The sequence below is a fragment of the Cherax quadricarinatus genome, chromosome 5 (assembly GCF_038502225.1).
Source record: "Cherax quadricarinatus isolate ZL_2023a chromosome 5, ASM3850222v1, whole genome shotgun sequence".
Classification (NCBI taxonomy): Eukaryota; Metazoa; Arthropoda; class Malacostraca; order Decapoda; family Parastacidae; genus Cherax; species Cherax quadricarinatus.
Window position 1 is genome coordinate 52092573 of NC_091296.1, and position 23707 is coordinate 52116279.

The 23707-nt window shown below is 39.2% G+C and overlaps 1 protein-coding gene across 1 annotated transcript in view; it reads left to right on the plus strand.

The window, feature by feature from the left end:
• The first annotated feature begins 6228 nt into the window (after positions 1-6228).
• LOC128685128 (N-acetylated-alpha-linked acidic dipeptidase 2) overlaps positions 6229-23707 on the plus strand; it is a 110210-nt gene continuing 92731 nt past the window's right edge. Inside the window, exons 1-3 of the mRNA XM_070104572.1 lie at positions 6229-6395; positions 10601-10757; positions 12545-12629. Of these exons, the coding sequence (XP_069960673.1) occupies positions 10679-10757; positions 12545-12629 (164 nt within the window). The 5' untranslated portion in view covers positions 6229-6395; positions 10601-10678. The remainder of the gene's footprint in view (positions 6396-10600; positions 10758-12544; positions 12630-23707) is intronic.

Here is a 23707-nt window from a genome sequence, read left to right on the forward strand (position 1 = left end):
CCAAGGAATGTGGAAAACAGATAAGAGAACAGAACAAGCAGTAACAAATAAGCGTGGATGACAAGAGAGAGACAGCCACAATCTGAGAATGACAGCAGCCAAAGCCAAATATGAAGTAAAACTGCTACACAGTCACAACAGAGGGAAGGTACCTACAAATACCATTTAATAAAACTGAAGAAAAAAGGAGCGCTCACGAGGAGTAACAATATAGTCTGTGAGTAGTGAAACAAATGATTCAAGGATAAATTCTTATTTGAAACAAACACCTGAGAATCCAAGCAAAAGAGTGCACTGTGTACACAACGTGGGGAAAAGTACAAGAGTTATAGCGGTTACTGGCTGCCTGAAACTTCCATTTGTGGTCACAGTGGTGCCTATGCTAACCTTCCTATGGTGTAGAAATATACCTAGTTGGACGAATCTTATTGTGTATAGCTGGTCCAGTGGCTAACGCGACGGTCTGGAGTTTTGAGACTCTCTGATCGCTGGTTCTATCCTCGCCCGTGGTATGGTTTGTTTGCAATCGTGTCATTACGATTTCGTGAGTCATGACTGTTTGTCACCATGGATTCTAAGAGGAAAAGGAATTATTTTGAGAAATCACCAGCCACATTTTGAAAGTTAATAAATGAAGACAATTGACAGAGATGTTGAAAATGTGTATTGTGGTCCCAGTATTCACGAGAGGAGACAGATAGAAAGAGTTAATTTATAGGCCTCTATGATTAATATGCGTATTATCAGAAATCAATTTTACACTGAGTATAAACTGGAAAGCACTAGGGAGCCAAATAGAAGGGGTAAACTCAGTATACCTTTCGATAGTAGGTAATGCAGATAGCAAAGGATTGGACAATGGAAGCTAGGCACTATGTTAACCACAGAAAAAAAATGATTACTGTGGTATTACACTTGTTATGTCTCACGATCTTCACACTTCCCTCGGTATGACTCTCCAATATGTCTGGCAGCAAATACGTTGTCACTTACTACTCAGCATATTACCAGATACTTCTAACCTTATTTTAATACGCCTTTGCCTTTCCACAAGCATCTTCTTTTTATTAACCGCTGTTATCTTTTTCTGCTATTTTATCATCCATTCTCTCTTATCTCCCTTTACAATCAATCGGCAGTTCGTATCTCGTCTCAACTACAATAGACAACACGAGGGAGTGTTTACATTGGTGACGTCACAGGTACGGAGTTTTTAATAAACTTGGTTTGCCTTTTGGAGACTATGAAAAGAAAACAAAAGAGCCATTGTGAGTATTTTTTTCTGTGCCTGAGGGTGAAGTGCTTACTATAAAATGTAATTTTATATATACAGAACGTGTGTGAGAGAGAGAGAGAGAGAGAGAGAGAGAGAGAGAGAGAGAGAGAGAGAGAGAGAGAGAGAGAGAGAGAGATTTATAGGACAATATTTCACACACACATGATAGTTATTGAGAAGTTTTGCTTATCAGACGGTGACGAAGCTCAGACCTCTGCAACACAATTGTCATCAAAGATTTGTTTTAAGTTATACCATGAATTAAGAGAAAATCCTGGACTTCACCTTACGAAACAGACAAAGCAAATGCGATAGGAATTATGCACAAGGTAGATTATAGTGGAAAAATGAACGTTATTAGAAGACGTGCCTCTTAAGGCACCTGCTGTCCTTGTTCACTCAGCAGTAAGTAGGTACCTGGGTGTTAGCCGACTGGTGTGGTTCGCATCCTATGGACAAAATTAACCTAACTGCCCGAAATGCTCTGCATAACGAGAGGCTTTCTCAAAATCCCTCCTCCACTAGGTTAGTGCAACATAGGACCATATAGTCACTCTCCTCGAGGCTCCTCATTTTCGTTTAGAGAGAAAATCAGATTCCACCTTGCTAGTTAGTCGTCTTCTCCTATCTTTGTAACTCATTACTGGCTTCATCTGTTTTTCTTTGATTTCCAGTTTTTACAATCAATTTATTTTTTAATGACGCTTCATACGGTTAGTCTGGTGGTGCTCATTCATTATGGGTCGCTTCCTCCAGGATCTATACTGTTGGCCTATGGTTTTTATCATACCCATATGTATTTCCTTGCTTTCTTTTGTTTCTGAAGTCCCTCCTGCAGTTTCTAAAGTCATCGCTGCAGAGATTACTGCTCACGTGAAAACTCCATATATTTTATAATAATTAGAGCAGCTATTTCCTTAGCATTTTTCTCTACGTCTCCTTATTTTGTCATATCAATCAAAAAATTAATTACTAGACTTGCTAATATTTTGTTAATATTGCAATAGTTTCATCTTTACCTTATACATAGTGTTTACAGTGCAGTCTCCTTTTGTTTAACAAATATTAATTATTTCGTTTACCTCGATGGTTCCTCGTGTACTTGCTTGGTGTATATGAAGAGAGGGGACTGAGAAACTGAAGAGTTCATACAGGTGAAGGGTGTGGGAGGAAGCTGGGAGCCTTATCTCCGGGTAGACTTGAGGTTCGTTTGCTTGTGGTGACTATTTAATCAGGCATGGGCTATGGGTGGAGGATGTTGAAAGATAGGGTAGGTTATGAGAGAGGAGATAGTAGAAAGAACGAAAGATGGGATGATTTGCTTTCTGATGACAGGGAATGGTGTAATTTGGTGATAGTTCTCTATGGGTATCATCCGCTAACATACAAACCCCAACCTACATCCCACCAATACCCACACCCCCACCAATATCCACACCCCCACAAAAACCCACACCCTCTATAAAACCCCTTCCCTCTATAAAACCCCTTCCCTCTTCATCTGCAACAACGCAGACACAACCCTCCATGGAGATGCGAGTTATAGAGTGAGACCGCAAATTTCCTCTTCCATTAAAACTTTGGTCATCTTGCAGTCGCTTAAGTAACATTATATTAATCCAGATAACATTCATGAGCCAGATGAGGCAAGTTATAATTACTCAGCTTATTGCTTCATTACCTGACACCCAACTGGCAAGAAATTTTTCCATTGTGCCATGGTACTAATATCTGCTTTCATCGTTGCTATAGCTATCATTATTTTATTTTTATATATTATGGGGCCTGTGATTGAACTTTGTATATAAAGAGGTTTTGTAATAGATAATATATATTTTAGGAAAAAGAGGATAAATAAATATACAAGATATGATATAGGGCGTCATGACAATAGTTTGTTTGATTATGTATTGGTAGATAAAAGGGTGATGGGTAGACTTCAGGATGTGCATATTTATAAAGAGGCAATAGATATATAAAATAATTTTTTAGTTATAGCTATGGTGAGAGTAAAAGGTAGCTGCATACAAGAAAAATGGCATTAGCAAACGAGAGATAAATGTTTATAAATTAAAGGGGGAGGCAGTTAGGGTAAGATATAAGTAATTATTGGTAGATAAATGGGCTAGTGAGAGTGAAGATAATAAGGAGGTTGAGGAGATGTGGGTAGATTTAAGGATGCAGTATTAGAGTGTTCTGGACAAGTTTGTGGATATAGAAGGGTGGCTGGGGAGGGAAGAGGAGTATTTGGTGGAATGATGAGGTGAAGAGAGTGGTAAGAGGTATGAGAGGTAAGTGGTATGAGAGGTTTTTGCAGAGATGGAATGATATAAGGAGAGAGGAATATAAGAATAGAAAAGAGAGGTTAAGAGAGTGGGAAGCGAATGTAATAAAAGAGAATGGGTGAGGTGCTGTCAACAAATTTTGCTGACAATAAGACAAACTTCTGAAGCGAGAGTTATAAGTTGAGGAAGCCTAGGGAACGAGTGGAGAGCTATTATGTGGAATTATTATATAGGGAGTCGGAGGTATCGGGAAGATGGAGAAAATATTTTGAAGAATTGTTAAATATTGATGAAGAGAGGGAAGCTGTGATTTCATGCATTGGCTAAGGAAATTAGCTTAGTATGTTTATTATGCACCCCATACCCATCCTGTGAGGAAGAGCTAGGTATGAGCTGGGGGAGATGCGTGAGGCTTTGGGTAAAATGAAAGGGGGTAAAGAAGTTAAGATTGATGAGATCATGACAGAAGTGTTGAAAGTATGTGGGGATATAGTTTTGGAGTAGTTGATATTTTTTTTAATAAATGTACGAAAGGAGAGAAGGTACTAAGGGACTGGCAGAGTGCGTGCAGAGTTATAGGGGATTAAGCCTGTTAAGTATACTTGGTAAGCTGTATGGTAGACTTATTATTAAAAGATTTAAGGGTAAGATGGAGAGCAAGATTGCAGATGAACAAGGAGGCTTGATGAAGATTAGGGAATAGGTAGACGCCCAATGGGGCGGGGTTAGTGGCAGCCCAAGGTACCGAGCCTGTACGTCCAGTCTAGACACTCCCGCGACAGGGAGCCAAGGCCGGGTCACCAGCTGGGAAAAACCTGGGCTGGGACAATACCAGTGAATCTTTGAACTCACTTCTCCAGTAAAATCTCTTCTTTGCCTTAATTCATTTTTTCAGCCTTCGAAATCTTAACATCCTCTGCCCGCTAGATATCAAACTTGCTTTTCGTCAAGCTAATACTCTTCATAGTAATCCTGTTATGGCGATGCTCAACTAGGAGGTATCAGTATAGGAGGGGTAATAAAATATCTCACCCAGCTGATTCCGCCAGTATGATGCACATAAATGTAGAGGAGTGAAAGACAATATATATATATATATATATATATATATATATATATATATATATATATATATATATATATATATATATATATATATATATATATATATATATATATATATATATGTATATATATATATATATATGTATATATATATATATATATATATATATATATATATATATATATATATATATATATATATATATATATATATATATATATATATATATATATATATGTATATATATATATATATATATATATATATATATATATATATATATATATATATATATATATATATATGTATATATATATATGTATATATATATATATATATATATATGTAAATATGTAAAACTGGTCAATTAGCAAGAACTCATTTAAAATTAAGTCCTTTCTAAAATTTTCTCTTATACGTTTAAAGATATATTTTTTTCATTAACGTTAATGTAAAAATTTTTAATTTTGCACCAAAAGAATCTTAGAAAACTTACCTAACCTTATTATAACAAAAGCAATTTATTTTAGCCTAACCCAACTAAATATATTTTAAATACGTTTACAATAATTTAGTACTAAACAAACACAATCAAATATATTTTTTTTCGTTAGGTTCAGAATGATTTTGGCGAAATTATTGCATACACAAATTTTCACTTGTCCTATATGGCAAGATGAGCATTGCTATTTAAGCCAAGATCGCAAGTTCTGCCTATTCGGCACGATATCTATATATATATATATATATATATATATATATATATATATATATATATATATATATATATATATATATCTTAAATCTTCTGTACCATATTATGTAATAAAATATTCCTGTTGGTAAAAAAAATAGTTTAAAAGATGGGGTGGTAGGGGAAGTGGAATATTCAAACGGCTTCAGGAAGAAATCCAAATATTCTTCCTTGAAGCCTTCTTATCCACTTCTCCGAGGCTGTGGGTCCCACAATTTACACCAGAGGTGAACCCCATCCTATATATATATATATATATATATATATATATATATATATATATATATATATATATATATATATATATATATATATATATATATATATATATATATATATATATATGTAACAGCATTTGCTTACAGCACCCGGATATTAGCTGTAACACAGGACGTAGACGTCAGTTACACCTCTGGAGAATATTTGAAAAGGAGCACAAAGCAGGTAAATTAAATGAAAATGTAACATGTGACACAGAGATTATGAGAGATTGGAACACTCGCTGTTTGGGTAGCAACCGTCGTGTATGATCAGCAGCCAGCATCCAACAAGTCATCTTCTCTAAAAAAATTCTCTCTCCTCAAGGAAGGTTTCATGAATGCAAAAAAGAAAGGTTAACACAATACGTAGTAGAAGAGAACAATGGTAATATAGCACCCGGGGATGGGGAGGATATAGATTCGATCTGAAAAAAATAGAAAGGTTAGTTTTAATTCACCAGCATCAGTACATCTCTCTACCTACACTCTCAAGAGCATACTATCCCTGTGTTCTCGTAGATAAATTATAATTAGACCGAAGATAAGGAAGATAACATCAAGTACTACTTTTGTATCTAATTAGTGTCAACTCAACAGTGTAGTACCAGAATCAAGCTTTGTGAGGAGGCAAGACACAGTTGTGCCGCTGGTCGTCCATATTATAGTGTGGGCGCATAAGTATTTTCCGGACTTGGATTTAGAATCAACTCTGCATACTTCTCTGTTGTACCTCCAGCAGCGTCTTAGTGTCGTCGTAAGTATATTGAACAGTGTCTTGAGCAGCGTGTTGAACAGTGTCTTGAGCAGTGACTGCGTTTGATAAACCATTTAGATTCTCCGTGATATACTAATTCATTATTGAAATTCCTTGATTATAATTTAATGCATCATCTCCCAAGCATAGTCAAAGACTCTAAGCTTAGACTCCCACCACCACGTAATTGTGAAGCAGCTGTATTCGAAGCTGGAGGACTGCCTAGTACACAGAGTCTGATCAGGTTCCATCACCTTACGTTGTTAATTTATTAACTTTGTTTTATACTGTCAGAGCTGTCTATTAACATTATGGGGACTATTGTGGCCATCTAAACCTATTAAAAATCAGTAATATTACTGCATTATTCCTAAATCGATAAGAAAGGTAAAACGAAATTGTGGAGAAAAGGTCCAGTGTTGAATAGGGTACATATGTGTTAGATGCAAAAGGTATGTGAAAATAGTCATAATACGACGATTGGTTAAAAAGAAGATTGTATAACTAATGTATGATGTGATAACAAATTTTGAAAGGAAATGCTCTTCGGTTTAACATTAACACTCACTACAACTTATCCGGGATGAATTGTAGTGAGTGTTTGTTTAATTTTACGTAATTACATCAAGGTGCTGTTGTTACGCAGCCACCGTGACCACACAGCTTCATGTAATAATAATGGCTAAATTAATGACAATACGGTCACGGCAGAACTAACATAATATATATCGACGTTTGCGACGGACTTAACTGGATGTTATATATTATATCGACGTTCACGACGGGCTACCATGATGTTTAGTTTGCAGACTGATCGAACATAACCGGAACATCACGAGATTCCCTGGCATAAAAAGCATTCCTGTGAATTTTTAAATCTAGTGGATAATTTTACTGTATACATATTTGTTTTGAGGTAATACTCAAAAAAGTTCTCTGACGCCCTACTCTGGTTAAACTTAGCAGGAGCATCAAGAGACTCTCTGGTATAATGAGCAATCCTGCACTTTTGTATAACATTGTTTAAGGTTGTGCACAACAGACTCCACTAAATAGCTATCGAGTTTGTACAGTCCATAGTTTGAATTATTTACGGCAGGGCGCCAGATAAATGTACCCAACAGTTCCATCATGGAAAGAAACATAATTGAGTCCTCTTGAAACATGATAGGAATGCCGTAAATAATTCAAATTATGGACTGTACAAACTCGATAGCTATTTAGTGGAGTCTATTGTGCACAGCCTTAAACAATGTTATACAAAAGGGCAGGATTGATCATTATACCAGAGTCTCTTGATGCTCCTGTTAAGTTTAACCAGAGTAGGGCGTCAGAGAACTTTTTTGAGTATTACCTCAAAACAAATACGTATACAGTAAAATTATCCAATAGATTTGAAAATTCACAGAATCCAGAAAAACACATGGAGCATTCAGATTCAAAATAGTTTATTGATTCCATTTGAATGAAGAATAGTCATACAAACTGAAAAGTCTGTATTATACGCGATAAAGCAACTTTAAAAATAAAATACAAAATTAACAAGATAATAAAATGAAAAATAAACTGCATGAAATAAAAAACAGTCACAGACATATTTAATAAAAATCTCATTGGTCATCGAAAGTCTTAAACCTACTAACATAAACAATGAACTTCCATTGACTGCAAGGAGAGACAATTACTGATAGTGAGATAGGACACTAGGCCAAAAGTTAGGTGATGGTACGTCAACAATGGAATGTGTGGTTGTCGTGCCGGCTTCCAAGTCACTGCTGATGCGGTGTTGCCAGCCGCTGCAATCCTTACATCAATGCTAACTTAAGAAATGGTCCCTAAAAATTAGATTTTTAATTCTATTAAGAGATTACAAATTATGTGTTTGAAAAAATATAACTTTCGTAATTTGCCTTATTTATTAAAGAATAATTTTTTTGTACAATTTCATATTTATATTTATTGAGCCTTTATTACCCCCGAGATTTTAATTTTTACCCCATTTAGGGTAATTTACCCCAGTTTCCCGAACATCATGGTACTCCCGTCGTGAGCGTCTATATAATACATAACATCCTGTTAACTCTGTCGCGAAAGTCGATATATAATATGTTAGGTCTGCCGTGACCATCGACATAATGTGTAACCCACCCAGCTACTGCTACATACAGGTATTGTAATGCTACAGGTGGTCTAGGTGGTGTGCTGCTATACAGACTGCAACTTGAGTGATATAACATTACTTGTCATGAGGGTTCATTTAGGTATGGGTGCACATGTGTGATTGCAACATGTTGAGTAGAACTAGTTTAGTGGTTTGCTGAATTAGGCTGTTAGTAATATAATAATGATATGGGTGTCGTTAACAGCCTTATTCGGCAAGAAGACCGTTGTTATTTAAGCCAAAATAGTAAGCTTTACCTGTTCGGCACGACATATATATATATATATATATATATATATATATATATATATATATATATATATATATATATATATCAATAACAACACTGCGCTAGCCAAGGAATCGAACCCATGTTGTACTGGTCTGCCTAATGGTAAGCGAGAACCACATGACGCTTTAAACCACAGGTCCACCCAACCCTACAAGAATGGCGCAGCCAGCCCTCGGATGGCGACCCAACAGCTAGCATTGCTGGCTGCGCCATTCTTGTAGGGTTGGGTGGTGCTGTGGTTTAAAGCGTCATGTGGTTCTCGCTTACCATGAGGCAGACCAGTACAACATGGGTTCGATTCCTTGGCTAGCGCAGTGTTGTTATTGATATATACATATATATATATATATATATATATATATATATATATATATATATATATATATATATATATATATATGCATGTAAATTCATATGTATACGTATACATGTGCGTATATACGTCCATCTTATTCAATCAACCCAGAATTTTCACAAATAACGTGCACAGAGGAGAAAGAAACTTATGACAACGTTCCACTCTGACCTGAGCCATTAACTAGTCGCACGCTAACAGGGATGATGGATGAAGCCAGTTGGTTGAGAAACTCAGAAATTATTGCATGAAAATCAGTATTTCAATTTTCCCCTGTTTCATCAAAAAAAAAAAAGAAGTAAATTTTTACCTGTAAAGGTTAAAATTAATCCTACGTATTCTCTAATTAAGGTTGACCAACAGTCATGAATTGAATAGGTAGTTAACTCAGTTTTATTGAAGTTTTGGGTATAACATACATTTTCTTTTTTAAGTAAACCAGCACTCAAAGTTGGAGATCCTCAAGTTGGAGACCCTACAGTTGGAGACCCTAAGTTGGGGGCCCTACAGTTGGAGACCCTACAGTTGGAGACCCTCCAGTTGGAGACCCTACAGTTGGAGGCCCTAAGTTGGGGGCCCTACAGTTGGAGACCCTACAGTTGGAGACCCTCCAGTTGGAGACCCTACAGTTGGGGACCCTACAATTGGAGACCCTACAGTTGGAGACCCTACAGCTGGAAGCCCTACAGTTAGAGACCTTACAGTTAGAGACCTTAAAGTTGGAGACCCTCTATTTGGAGACCCTACAGTTGGAAACCCTCCAGTTGCAGACCTTACAGTTGGAGACCCTACAGTTGGAGACCCTACAGTTGGAGACCCTCTATTTGGAGACCCTACAGTTGGAAACCCTGCAGTTGGAGACCTTACAGTTGGAGACCTTACAGTTAGAGACCTTAAAGTTGGAGACCCTCCAGTTGGAAACCCTACAGTTGGAGACCCTATAGTTGGAGACCCTACAGTTGGAGACCCTACAGTTGGAGATCCTCCAGTTGGGGACCCTGCAGTTGTTGACCCTACAGTTGGGGACTCTACAGTTGGAGACCCTACAGTTGGAGACCCTACAGTTGGGGACCCTACAGTTGGAGACCCTACAGTTGGGGAACTTACAGTTGGAGATCTTCCAGCTTAGATGTGTTCAAGGTCACTTTTCAAAGTAACGTGTACAATACACAGGGTATTATGATTGTTTTCTGACTGCAAATATTGATTTTCTCATTGTACTTCACTTTTTTTGAGTACGATGCATTTAATGCTTTACTGATTCATATCCTCTCTCAGTTCACCTTATCCTTTAGAGAACGAATGAGCTTACAAGCAAGTGCTCTATAACCCCTTCATGGCCAGCGCTTCCAAATGAACTTAAAATTATAAATGTTTCTACTTTCCGTTTCTCTTAGGCGAGTCCAGGAACTTGCCGGGTATAAGGGCAAGCAAGGGAAGAAAAGACTGATAGGCAGACACAAGCATCGAGCATCATGGTGGAGGGCAGAGCCGCGGTGGCCGCCAGTGCTGGGATCTTCCTGCTGCTGTTGGCAGTCTTTGTCACACTCATTGGTTAGTAATATAGTCATTTTCCTAAGTCATTTGTGAGGTTAGTAACGTAGACACAACCTCCTCCCTAGTAGGCACTTACACGCGCGAGCACACACACACTCACACACACACACATACACACACACACACACACACACACACACACACACACACACACACACACACACACACACACACACACACACACACACACACACACACACACACACACACACATACACACACACACACACACACACACACACACACACACGCACATGCACATACACATACACATGACTTAATAGGAATAAATGATGAAGTGTTAAATCAAGTAAAAATCTAATGATGTTATGCAACATATAAAGAAAAATAACACAAGCAAGTCCCACTTTACAGCGCTTCGCTAATGCAGCGGTTTTCAATTATCCTCAATCTTCACTTATTCAGACTTCCTACAATAAACATATTCCCCTCTTACTATAAGATACGGAAGAAAATATTTCAAGGTCAGTAATAAGTGTACTGTATGTACATTTTTTAGGCCTAGTTCTATTGCTCATTTAATAATTGATGTTATCAGGCTTTTATATGTGTTTGAAAGTGAAAAACAAAGGCATGTATCACTTTACAGCTAACCTGCTGTATAAGCGGGGTCCTCCTGTAAAGATTTAATCACTCTCTAGATGATACAAAATCAGAGAAAGGAATAAAACATATATAATTCTAATATGAATGTCTGCTTTGTGAATATGAATAAGTAGAGCAAATACATGAACAAATAAGAGGATGAGGTAAAACAAAAGTCCGCCATTATTAACAGAAACACTGAGAATAATGAAGCAATTTTACATAACAGTAAGTTAATAAAGAAAATTGTTGAAATGCACTAAACTGCCATTGTTTTTGGCTGCATTGAGAATAAATATATCAAACGGTGCCCGTGGTCTGGTGGCTAAAGCTCTCGCTTCACTCGGCGAATGTCTGGGTTCGATTCCCAGCGAGGGTAGAAACATTGGGCGTGTTTCATTATACCGGTTGTCTATCTTCACCCATCAGTAAAATAGGTACCTGGGAATTAATTGACATGTGTGGGTCGCATCCTGGGACAAAACTGACTTAATTTGCCCGAAATGCTCTGCCTAACAAGCGGCTTTCTATATAGTAGTATGTCATTGATGTCAGCTAGGACTGTATACCTTGTATATGTACTTGTAGTAAATAAAGATATTATTATATCATTGTTATTATTATTATTATTAAGGATCGAAAGAGATAAAAAAATGAATCATTCAGAACACTAAGTAGAAATGTAACGACCTCGGAGCAAAGCTGGAACTCGTTAAGATTAAAGGAGATTGTGATAGCATCCTTACGTGGTTTGGAAATGCACTGTGTGACAGCTGACAAGGGACTGATACCCTACTGTACAAGTAAAATAAACTCATGAAGGCGATAGCACTTGGCTATCACGTAATGTATACTCCTCTGGGTTACAGATAGGTAAATACACCTATCTTTCCTTTATCGTACCTACGAACAAGTACAAAAACTTCTAATGCATAAATTATATGACAATCGGCCAGAAATATATACACCAAGTGGTGTATACTTATTGTTATGCATACACTGCAAATATGCTTTAATTCCTATTTTAGGTATTGAAGCATTCTTGACTAGCTGTCAAAAGGTGACATGCAGCCTTAATGACCCTTTCAGTATTCAATAAGTTTTAAGCATAATTAAACAACCTACTGACTTCGTTCTCCTTAAGAGTAAAAATAATGACATCTTGCTCATTGTTTCAGTGGTGTCTTTGGAAACAGGCAGTGTGAACCCCGAGGATGTAATCCTTCAGCAGGCCAGCAAGGACGCCATCACTGCCACCCTCAGGTACAGTGGCCACCTTCTTGCTAGGGCTCAGGGATGAAGAAGGAAAGGTGGAAGGACATTTTGAAAGTGTACTTGCATATTTGTAATTACTTATCGGTTAAAGAGATCGGATTCAACTCCTGGTTCAGACTGTTAACTTGTCAATGCCTGATTCACTTTCTCCTAACCTCGCGAGCCCCGTCACATTTCTTCCCAAAGCTCTGAATGGAGACAGTCACCTTCACTTCTTCATCCAGTCATTTCACTTCCTGACCACCCAGTATTTCTTGGCATCCCTGTGACTCATCTGTGTCTATAATATCCAACTGTGCCTTCATTTACCCATTTCACTCTGCTCTAACCACCTGCCCATGTCCACTATATCAAATTCTCTGAATCATTTACACAGCGTTATCAGGTCTCCCTCAGCTGTTCTATCCTATAAAGTCACGTTCAGTCCATTTAATCATTCTTCATAGTACAATCCTCTTAGCTGCTTTACTAATCTTGTTGTGAACCTCTGTGTATACTCACCTAATTGTATACACCTAACTGCGGTTACAGGGGTCGTCTCCGCTGGTCGATACTGGATAACTGTGTGTGGATCCTGCCTTTACCATTTTGCTCTCTAGATCATTCCACTTTCTGATAATTTAAAGGCTAAAAAAGTACTTCCTAACATCGCTGTATTCTGTGTTTTTAAGTTTCAGCTGTGCATATTTGAGCCTAAGATTCGTGTCTCCAGCAGACTGTCCGGTCTATTCTCTCAGCTCCTGTCACAACTTTGTATGTCACAGTCATGTCATCTCAGGTTCTCCTCTAATATCGTCAGGTTTAGCTCTTCTAGCCTCTCCTCACAACTCATATCCCCTCAGTTCGGCACTAGTCTTATTGGAAAGCTTTGCACTTTTTCCAACTGCAGGTTACTTGGAAATAAATGGTATAAAATACCGACACAATGGAAATATAAACACATATGCAGTTTCGCCCACACAGTGGGCTTTTTCAAGTCACAAACCTGGGGTGGAAGGTACGTGAGTATTTATAGTCAGGTTCAGAATGCTGTGGTCAGGTGGAGAATGCTGCATCTGATGATGTACCGAGTGGGGTTATAGAGTTTAAAATCTTGGGTAGCTTGGAAGGGAGATTGGATAAGTTTGTGAGCAGACCTGCAGTGTTCCTCCATTCCTATGCTCTTATGTGGGATAGCGATGAAGAATAGGAAGATGGAATTGGAAGATCAAGTGAATCGTCAATTTTCCTGCGCAAAGTACCTACTACACAAGCCATCGATCTCTTGCGCAGGAAAATTGACGATTCACTTGATCTTCCTATTCCAGCCAGCGATTTCATCTACCTTGTTGAACTATGTGTTTCTCTTTCGAAAATCACCTCTTTCAACAGACTTTTGGACTACCCATGGGTTCGCCACTAAGTGCCGTCCTGGCGAAGCTATACATGGAACATCTGGAAGCCGAGCGTTTCTCCACCATTATTCCTTCGTCTGTCACCTGGCTCCGTTATGTAGACGACATTCTCCTCATAACTCCTAGACGCTTCAACGTTCAAGCTCTCCAAGACAAGCTCAACCAGGTCGAGCCCTCAATCCAGTTCACACTTGAAGAAGAAGTCGACAACACTCTTCCTTTCCTTGATGTTCTTCTCTGCGAAGCTGACCATGAACTTCGTTTTAAAGTCTATCGAAAACCCACCAACCAAAACGATCTTCTCCACTTCTACTCTCACCACGACACCAAAACTAAACTTGGTGTAATTATAGGCTTTTTCCTACGTGCACTCAGAATCTGCAGCAATGAGTTTCTTGAAGAAGAATGCACGATGATTGAACAAGTATTTTCTAAACTCCACTATCCTCGTCACTTCATCAGAGACTGCAGACGACGGGCATTAAACATCTTCAGCACACCCAGAGAAGACACTGCCGAGAAGAGATACATAGTCCTCCCCACCAACTCCATTGCCAAACACGTTTCCAACATCTTTTCCAATAGCTCATTCCAAGTATCTACCTCCACAACCACGACCATCAAGGACATTACCAGTAATAGACAGGACAAGCTTCCATCCTCTGCAGGGGTATACATAATCCCTTGTAATGACTGCAGCAAATTATACGTGGGCGAAACATCAAGAGACCTCCAAACACGTATTTCAGAACACCAATACGTAAGCACGTCTGACGATACAAGGAATGCCTGTGTACAACACCGTAATTCACACAACCATTTAATAAACTACAGAAACTCAAGACTTATCACAGAAGACAACACTCAATACAGAAGAATCCTAGAATCATCGCTTATCTCTATATCCAACAACTTCAAACAGAACAATGGCTTCTATAACATAGCTGAACCACTTGCCAAGAAACTTCTTCATCGCTATCCCACATAAGAACATAGGAATGGAGTAACACTGCAGGTCTGCTCACAAACTTATCAAATCTCCCTTCCAAGCTACCCAAGATTTTAGACTCTATAAACCCACTCGGTAGATCATCAGATGCAGCATTCTCCACCTGACCACAGCATTCTGAACCTGACTATAAATACTCACGTACCTTCCACCCCAGGTAGATCTGTTTGTGACTTGAAAAAGCCCACTGTGTGGGCGAAACATTGTCAATAAAGGATCACATTATACTGCATATGTGCAGGTTACTTACTGGCGTTACATACTCGAAGATAATCCTCACATATGTGGTATATAAGGTCGTGAATGCCTGCTTGTTGACGTTCCTGAAGGTTACTCTTAAATTTGTCAGTCTCGTGTTTGCTGTAGCGGTAAAAGGGTGATGTGTTCCTCAGGAGAAATGCCTCTATGCACCCTCCGAGGTCCTCCTCCTTCAAAGCAGTTTGAAACCCTACTCCAGTATGCCTGTACTGTTACCAGTCGTCTTTGCCCTTCCATGAGTTTTATTAATAACGAAGGTTCCTGTTAGAAGGATGGTGACCCACAACTTTTGCTTGAGTAGGCGCAAATTTGAAAATGTAAGGAAATAGTTAAAAACTGGGAATAGTCGGACCCAGATTAATGCCTTACCAGATCGGTTTCAAACTTTAATCATTAGTGGGTTCTATTAAACCTAAGCTATCACTCACTTTGAGCTGTGTAAATTTTAATTTGCCAGTTTCATTAAATAAATTGTTACCAATATAATAACCAGAGAATGCCTCCTCTGATCGGCTTCAAACTCTAAATACTGTACTGCTATATCTTAACTGGAAGAATTTTTGTATTAATTTTGGACCGAATGGGCGTTTGCATTTATTTTTGCTAAGCTTATTAAAATGGATTTTTTTTTAAATCAAAATCAGGTTTTTCTTTTACAGGATTGTATTAAAGTTTAAAAATAAGACAAATGATAGTTTTTTAAATTAAACTAGGGGAGACTTTCCTATTTTTCGGAAAATTCTCAGCTACATTTTCATTTGATCTCATATATTTTCGTTTATTACTCACGAATGCCTTAATAAATCGACTTCAAATTTTCTACGCTGGTGTAATGTATCTTGGGCAAGATATATGGGACTTTATGTATGTATGGCTGCAGTATGTACAATGTTACATAGATCATTCCCAAATTTTGTATCAGTGTGTTAATTGGAGACACTTCTTTGACAGCCTTCAAAATTTCAACACTTGTTTAACCTATTACAGGAAGGTTGGTATATTTAATGGAATGTGTACATACCATTTTGCCACTTTCCAATGTCGAAATTAAATGGTATTATTTTACACAAATGCAGTAGTTTGCTTTGATATTGGTGAGGGGCTCTAAATCCAAGGAACTGAGTATATTTTCCCCTTAACTGGATCGAATTTGAATGCCTCCCGTTCCACGGGCGCTACATAATCCCTTCGGGTTTAAAGTTTGCTGGATTCTGAGCAGTAGGTTAAAAATACATTTTCTGATCATTTTTACAATTTTAGCGCTGAGGTGTTATCCTCATGGGAAATAATATCTTAAAGTTAGGTAGTGTAAGTAATCATGTGCTAATTTTGTTAATAATTTTTTTTCTAGTGAAATAATCGGAGAATGTTCTTTCTGGTCATTAATAAGTTACATAGAGTCTTGGTCTTTAATTAGTTATCCTATTTCACTCTTTTCTCCCTCATAGTTCGTATCCCTCAATTCAGAATTCGGTCTTGATGCATTAGTTTAGATTTCATTATGTTTTGATTGTGTTACTGTGTGAAGGCTACACAGAGTCACTGCATATAGATGAATAAGTCAAATATATAAGCAAAAGGCAAGCCATATATGATCGAGAAGTTTGCCTGAGTTCTTGAATGTTAATCTTACGTTGGCGAGGAAGACGTGATGGAGTTAGATGCCTTTCAGTGCTTTATGAATAGGTAAAATAGGGCCCATTAGACTAAGACGAAAACCAGTTAAGAGCCTGGGCTAGGTGAGTCTCAAACCCGGCAACTACAAATAGGTAGACTACATCTTGACTACATCCAAACCTGCTAGAGTTTTTTTAAGTCATAGAGATCAAGCAAGATTTGGGAATGGTCCACACATTCGAAAAAACAGACAGAAATATCTTAAAAACAGACGATAATAACAGTGAACCGCTGTCATTTGTAGCAAACTGTTCTTTCGCAACTGCATATTGAACACACAAACGCAAGGTCAGCTAATACTGAGGCGTTCAGCTGAACTGTGCAGTAATTGCCAGGTCAAGTTGACATCGCAAAAAGTTGTCAGATTGTTTCCGTTGACTTCACTTGTAAGCTTTCTTTCAACGCCCCTAACACACTCTGCCTACCCTCCTCTCTGTATGTTCCAACATCAATACAGATTCGCTTTTGACTTCATAACTGAGACTGACTGAATGCACTAACTGTGACTTTCTCGTTACGCCTTTGCTCAAACTCCACTATTCTAACTGATTTTTATTATAAAGGCCTAAGTGACCCTTATAGCCTTCGAACTTTACTTGAATATTATAATAACGTTGATTGAATGATACGTCGTATACTAATTCATGTGTATAACAAGAAGCAGGATCCTTTGTATCACTGCTTGCAGATAACGTAAATTAATAAGATTAATAAGATCAGTGGATGCTGGAGTTCAGCTCTCACGAATATTTAGTTATGAAAGTTGAGGAGCAGAGGAAGAGACCAGAGTGTGAGTAAATCTGGGGAGAGAAAAACTCCAGATATTAGAAAAAAAACTTTGGTGGGAACATCTTGCGTGAGACAGTAACCATATACAATTTCAATGCATAAAACACACACACACACACACACACACACACACACACACACACACACACACACACACACACACACACACACACGAGGGTACAGCTTGTTAGGAAGTCTTTCTTCTGCTTTAAAGTGGTCAAAAAGTTGAACGACCTGGACAGTGAAGTGGTACAGGTAGTATCCATACGTAGCTTTAAGAAGAGGCACGATAAGTCTTTCGAAGCCAGGAGAAAGTGAGCCCAGTGGTGGCTAGCGAAGGGGCGGGGCCAGGAGCTGTGAATCGACTCCTGCAACTACATACAGGTAAATACATATAGGTGAGTTCACACACACCTCAATCCGGATTAATCCCAGAAATATCCGCCACTCTTTACACCCCACACAAAAGCAAATCCGTCCTGTTTGCCCACACTTGTAATCCTCTCTAAAATACCCTATTAATATTCATCAGCGATTAGGCTAAGCAAATATGCGTATGTAAATGTAGTGAGTATCCCTTTAGAGAGAGCAGAGTCTTTATTCCATTATGATGTTCCCGTCTCTCGTCTCCCAGGTCATGATATTAATGTGATAAGGATAGTCACCATAAGACAGGGACAGTCGCCACGAAACAGGGACAGCCACAAGTCAAACACAGTCACCCCGAGACAAGGACAGTCACAAGAAGATGAAGATAGTTACAGTAAGGCAAGGACAAACAGAGCAAGACAAGTAGAGTCACAAAATAAGAAGTCACCACGTGACAAGATCGGTCACGACTAGACAAAGACAGTCGCAACAAGACAAGCATAGTCATCTCCAGTCACTGATAATCACAACATAATAAGGACAGTCACTATATAGCAAGGACCGTCATAACAAGACAAGGACAGGCACAGCATAACAAGGACAGTCACTACATGACAAGGACCATCACAACAAGGACAGTCACAACACCATAAGGACAGTCACCATATAACAAGGACAGTCACCACGTAACAAGGACGGTCTCAACAAGACAATACTTGATGAAAATGACAGTGCCCGAGTTATGTTATTTAAAGATGTTTCAGCGACTACCAGGAACATTATCAGTTCGCTTATAAAACATAAGAAGGGAAGAGCAGACTTACTGACCCATACTAGGCTGGTCCACTCACACCCACTCGTGTACCTGCCCATCCTATTTTTAAACTATCCAGAGTTTGTACTGCACTGATACTACCCAGGAGTTTGTTCCACTCATCCTCTCCGTTACTGCCAAAACAGTGATTTCCTATAACAGTTTTCAATCTAATTTTGTCGGTTGCTGAATTGTATCCATTACTGCGAGTCCTATCTAGGTTAGATACTTTCATCACGTTATTTATATCCACTCTATGTATTCTTCTTTTCCATTTGTACACTCCAGTCATATCCGCACTAATTTTATACCTTCTTAAAGGTGAAAATTCAGTTCCCTCAGCCTATCCTCGTAAGGAATATTTCTAGTACATGTAATCAACTTCGTCATGCATATTTTCCAGCACATTTATGTCCATTCCAATTATAATTGGAGTTCTGAGAGGTATAAATAATTATTTATACCTCTTGATGTGAAGCTAAGAATTCTATAAACTTTATTGCGAACACTTATGCACTATTGTTATGGTTATGTTATGGTTTCAGATTACTCCTAATTAAAGAACCTAAATATTTTTTTGCATTCAGCTTGATTGAGATCTTTGTTATTTAGTTTATAACACACACGATGAAAAAAGAGACACATGTTCAGTCTTATGCGATTATTTACAATCTTTCTTCCACGCAGTGGACTTTATTAAGTCACAAACAAATCTTCCTGGGGATAGATAGATATAATGTTTGTCAGGAAACGGGACAAGTGTTTCCTGACGCGGGTCTTAGTCATATGATGGCCCACAGTTGGAGATTTTGGTCATCTGACCGAGGACTTCTGCTGGCTTAACGATCCATCTCTTTAAAAATCATGTTTATGATTATAACCATTATTTTCCTTAACTATCTCTACCTGGGGAGAGAGGAAGAACCTTGATACAGAGAGTATAGTAGTAACATGAAGGGTCAGGTGAGGTATGATGAAGCTAATACCTTCGGGTGATAAATTAGAAACATGTGCAACAGTGACTTTATCAATAAAATATAGGGAAAAAAGATGCCCGTAGACGATGATGTAGTCAGTCTATCAGAATAGCAGAATAATTGTGCATGTAGGCGACAGCAGATGAGGTAATCAGTTCCTCACACACACACACACACACACACACACACACACACACACACACACACACACACACACACACACACACACACACACACACACACACACACACACACACACACACACACACACACACAGTGGAGCAATCTGGAGAGTAATGTAGTGAAGGCAGGATCCATACACAGCTTTAATAAAAGATACGATGAAGCTCGTAGAGCAGAGAGAGTGGCCCTGGTAGCGACCAGCGAAGAGACGGGGCCAGGAGCTGTGAAATCGACCCCTGTAACTACAACCACACACACATACAATACATATTTCTTTTTCAGTGTTTGTGTTATGTTCCTCAGTATGTATTTACATTAGGTGTTAGCCTTGAAGAAGGTTGTAAACGTCTTGTGTAAGCTTCGTAATCCAGAAGAACGAAGACAAACGGGTTCTCAACTCTTCTTATAATTACGTACTTCATCTTGAGCTCCTTGGCTGCCTGCCGGAGCCTCCAGGTGATGAGGTGCACAGTGGTACCTCTTCTGTGACTGTTACCTCCTATGTGACTGGTACCTCCTGTATGACTGGTGCCTCTTGTGTGACTAGTGCCTCTTGTGTGACTTGTGCCTCTTGTGTGACAAGTGCCTCCTATGTGACTGGTGCCTCGTGTGTGATTGGTGCCCCTTGTGTGACTAGTGCCTCTTGTGTGACTGGTGCCTCTTGTGTGACAAGTGCCTCCTATGTGACTGGTACCTCCTGTATGACTGGTGCCTCGTGTGTGATTGGTGCCCCTTGTGTGACTAGTGCCTCTTGTGTGACTGGTGCCTCTTGTGTGGCTAGTGCCTCTTGTGTGACTGGTGCCTCTTGGGTAACTGGTGCCTCTTGTGTGACTAGTGCCTCTTGTGTGACTGGTGCCTCTTGTGTGACTCGTGCCTCCTGTGTGACTGGTGCCTCTTGTGTGACTGGTGCCTCCTGTGTGACTGGTGCCTCTTGTGTGACTGGTGCCTCTTGTGTGACTGGTGCCTCTTGTGTGACTGGTGCCTCTTGTGCGGCTAGTGATTTTTGTGTGACTGGTGCCTCTTGTGTGACTGGTGCATACTATAAAAATGTCACTTCCTCTGGGAGTGGTACTTCTTGCCGAATAAGGCAGGCGAAAATTTGTGTATGCAATAATTTCGCAAATATCGTTTTGAACCTAACCAAAAAAATATATTTCGTAGTGTTTGTTTATTTTTAAATTACTGTAAACTTATCTAATATATATAATAAGGCTAGGTAAGTTTTCTAAGGTTCTTTTGGTACAAAATTATTAATTTTTGCAGTAATATAAATGAAAAAATATATGTATTTAAACGTATAAGAGAAAATTTTAGAAAGGACTTAATTTTAAATGAGTTCTTGCTAATTGACCAGTTTTACATAAGAACATAAGAATGGAGGAACGCTGCAGAAGGCCTACTGGCCCATACAAGGCAGGTCCTTATCAAAACGACCTCTAACCAAAGCTACCCAAGAATTAACTCCCGTACCCAATGACACTAATCAAACCCAGCCCCTCCCACTCATATATTTGTCCAATCTCTTCTTAAAGCTAACCAAGGTCCTAGCCTCTATCCCCCCACTGGGGAGATTGTTCCACGCATCCACAACTCTGTTAGAAGACCAGTACTTACCTATGTCCTTTCTAAATCTAAATTTATCCAACTTAAATCCATTATTTCTGGTTCTTACCTGGTTCGACACCCTCAATACCTTATTAATATCTCCTTTGTTTATGCCCGTCATACCTCAATGATATCTCCTCTCATTCTACGTCTCTCCAGAGAAGAAGTCAACATGGTTAAAGAAACAGTAAAATGAGATTTTATATTTGGATCTTCATCTGAGATCATCAGTAACAGTACTTGTGCAAGATACAGTTGTGTGCTAGCAGCAGCCGGTGAATGAACAGGCCAGTGAAATCTTCATTCTGTTGCTGGGATGTATTTCTTCCTAATGGATTTTCAAAATCTCATCAAAGAGTTCATTTCCATTCTGACGTATTCAGATTGGTTTTTGTTTCAATTCGGAAGCTTCGTTTGTTTTTCTGTTATGTATAATATTTTGGCGTTTTCCCAAGTTATCTTATGTTTAGGATTGTCAGAGAAAATATAAGAGAACTGAAAGATTGAACAGGGAAAGTCAGCGAGAGGAGACAAGAATATTTTAAAATCGCTGAAACTAAAGGAAGAAATGAGTTATAGGTTATTGGGAAATGTTTCTCTAGTGTCAATGATGTCAGCAAGTGACATGATGGTGGACGCAGACTCCATACACAGCTTTATAATAAGGCCACTAAGCTTAGAGTGAATTCGGCCTCATCCAGTTGAGAGACGGGGTCCCAGAACTGAGATTCATCCTGTGCAGTCACAAAAATGAGTACACACACACACACACACACACACACACACACACACACACACACACACACACACACACACACACACACACACACACACACACACACACACTCAAAAACACATACACACACACATATACACACACACACACACACACACACACACACACACACACACATACAAACACACATACACAAACACACACACACACACACACACACACACACACACACACACACACACACACACACACACACACACACACACACACACACACACACACACACACACACACACAGAATACCTGACAGGGAGGCAACAACGAGTCATGGTACGCGACGAGGTGTCAGAGTGTGCGCCTGTGACAAGCGGGGTTCCACAGGGGTCAGTCCTAGGACCTGTGCTGTTCTTGGTATTTGTGAACGACATAACGGAAGGGATAGATTCAGAAGTGTCCTTGTTTGCGGACGATGTGAAGTTAATGAGAAGAATCAAATCGGATGAGGATCAGGCAGGACTACAAAGAGACCTGGACAGGCTACAAGCCTGGTCCAGCAACTGGCTCCTTGAATTTAACCCTGCCAAATGCAAAGTCATGAAGATTGGGGAAGGGCAAAGAAGACCGCAGACACAATATAGTTTAGATGGCCAAAGACTGCAAACCTCACTCAAGGAAAAAGATCTGGGGGTGAGTATAACACCGAGCATATCTCCTGAGGCGCACATCAATCAGATAACTACTGCAGCATACGGGCGCCAGGCAAACCTACGGATAGCGTTCCGATACCTCAGTAAGGATTCGTTTAAGACTCTGTATACCGTTTACGTCAGGCCCATACTGGAGTATGCAGCACCAGTTTGGAATCCACACCTAGTCAAGCACGTCAAGAAATTAGAGAAAGTGCAAAGGTTTGCAACAAGACTAGTCCCAGAGCTACGGGGATTGTCCTACGAAGAAAGGTTGAGGGAAATCGGCCTGACGACACTAGAGGACAGGAGGGTCAGGGGAGACATGATAACGACATATAAAATACTGCGCGGAATAGACAAGGTGGACAAAGACGGGATGTTCCAGAGAAGGGATACAGACACAAGAGGTCACAATTGGAAGTTGAAGACTCAGATGAATCAAAGGGATGTTAGGAAGTATTTCTTCAGTCATAGAGTAGTCAGGCAGTGGAATAGCCTAGAAAGTGACGTAGTGGTGGCGGGAACCATACATAGTTTTAAGGCGAGGTAGGATAGAGCTCATGGGG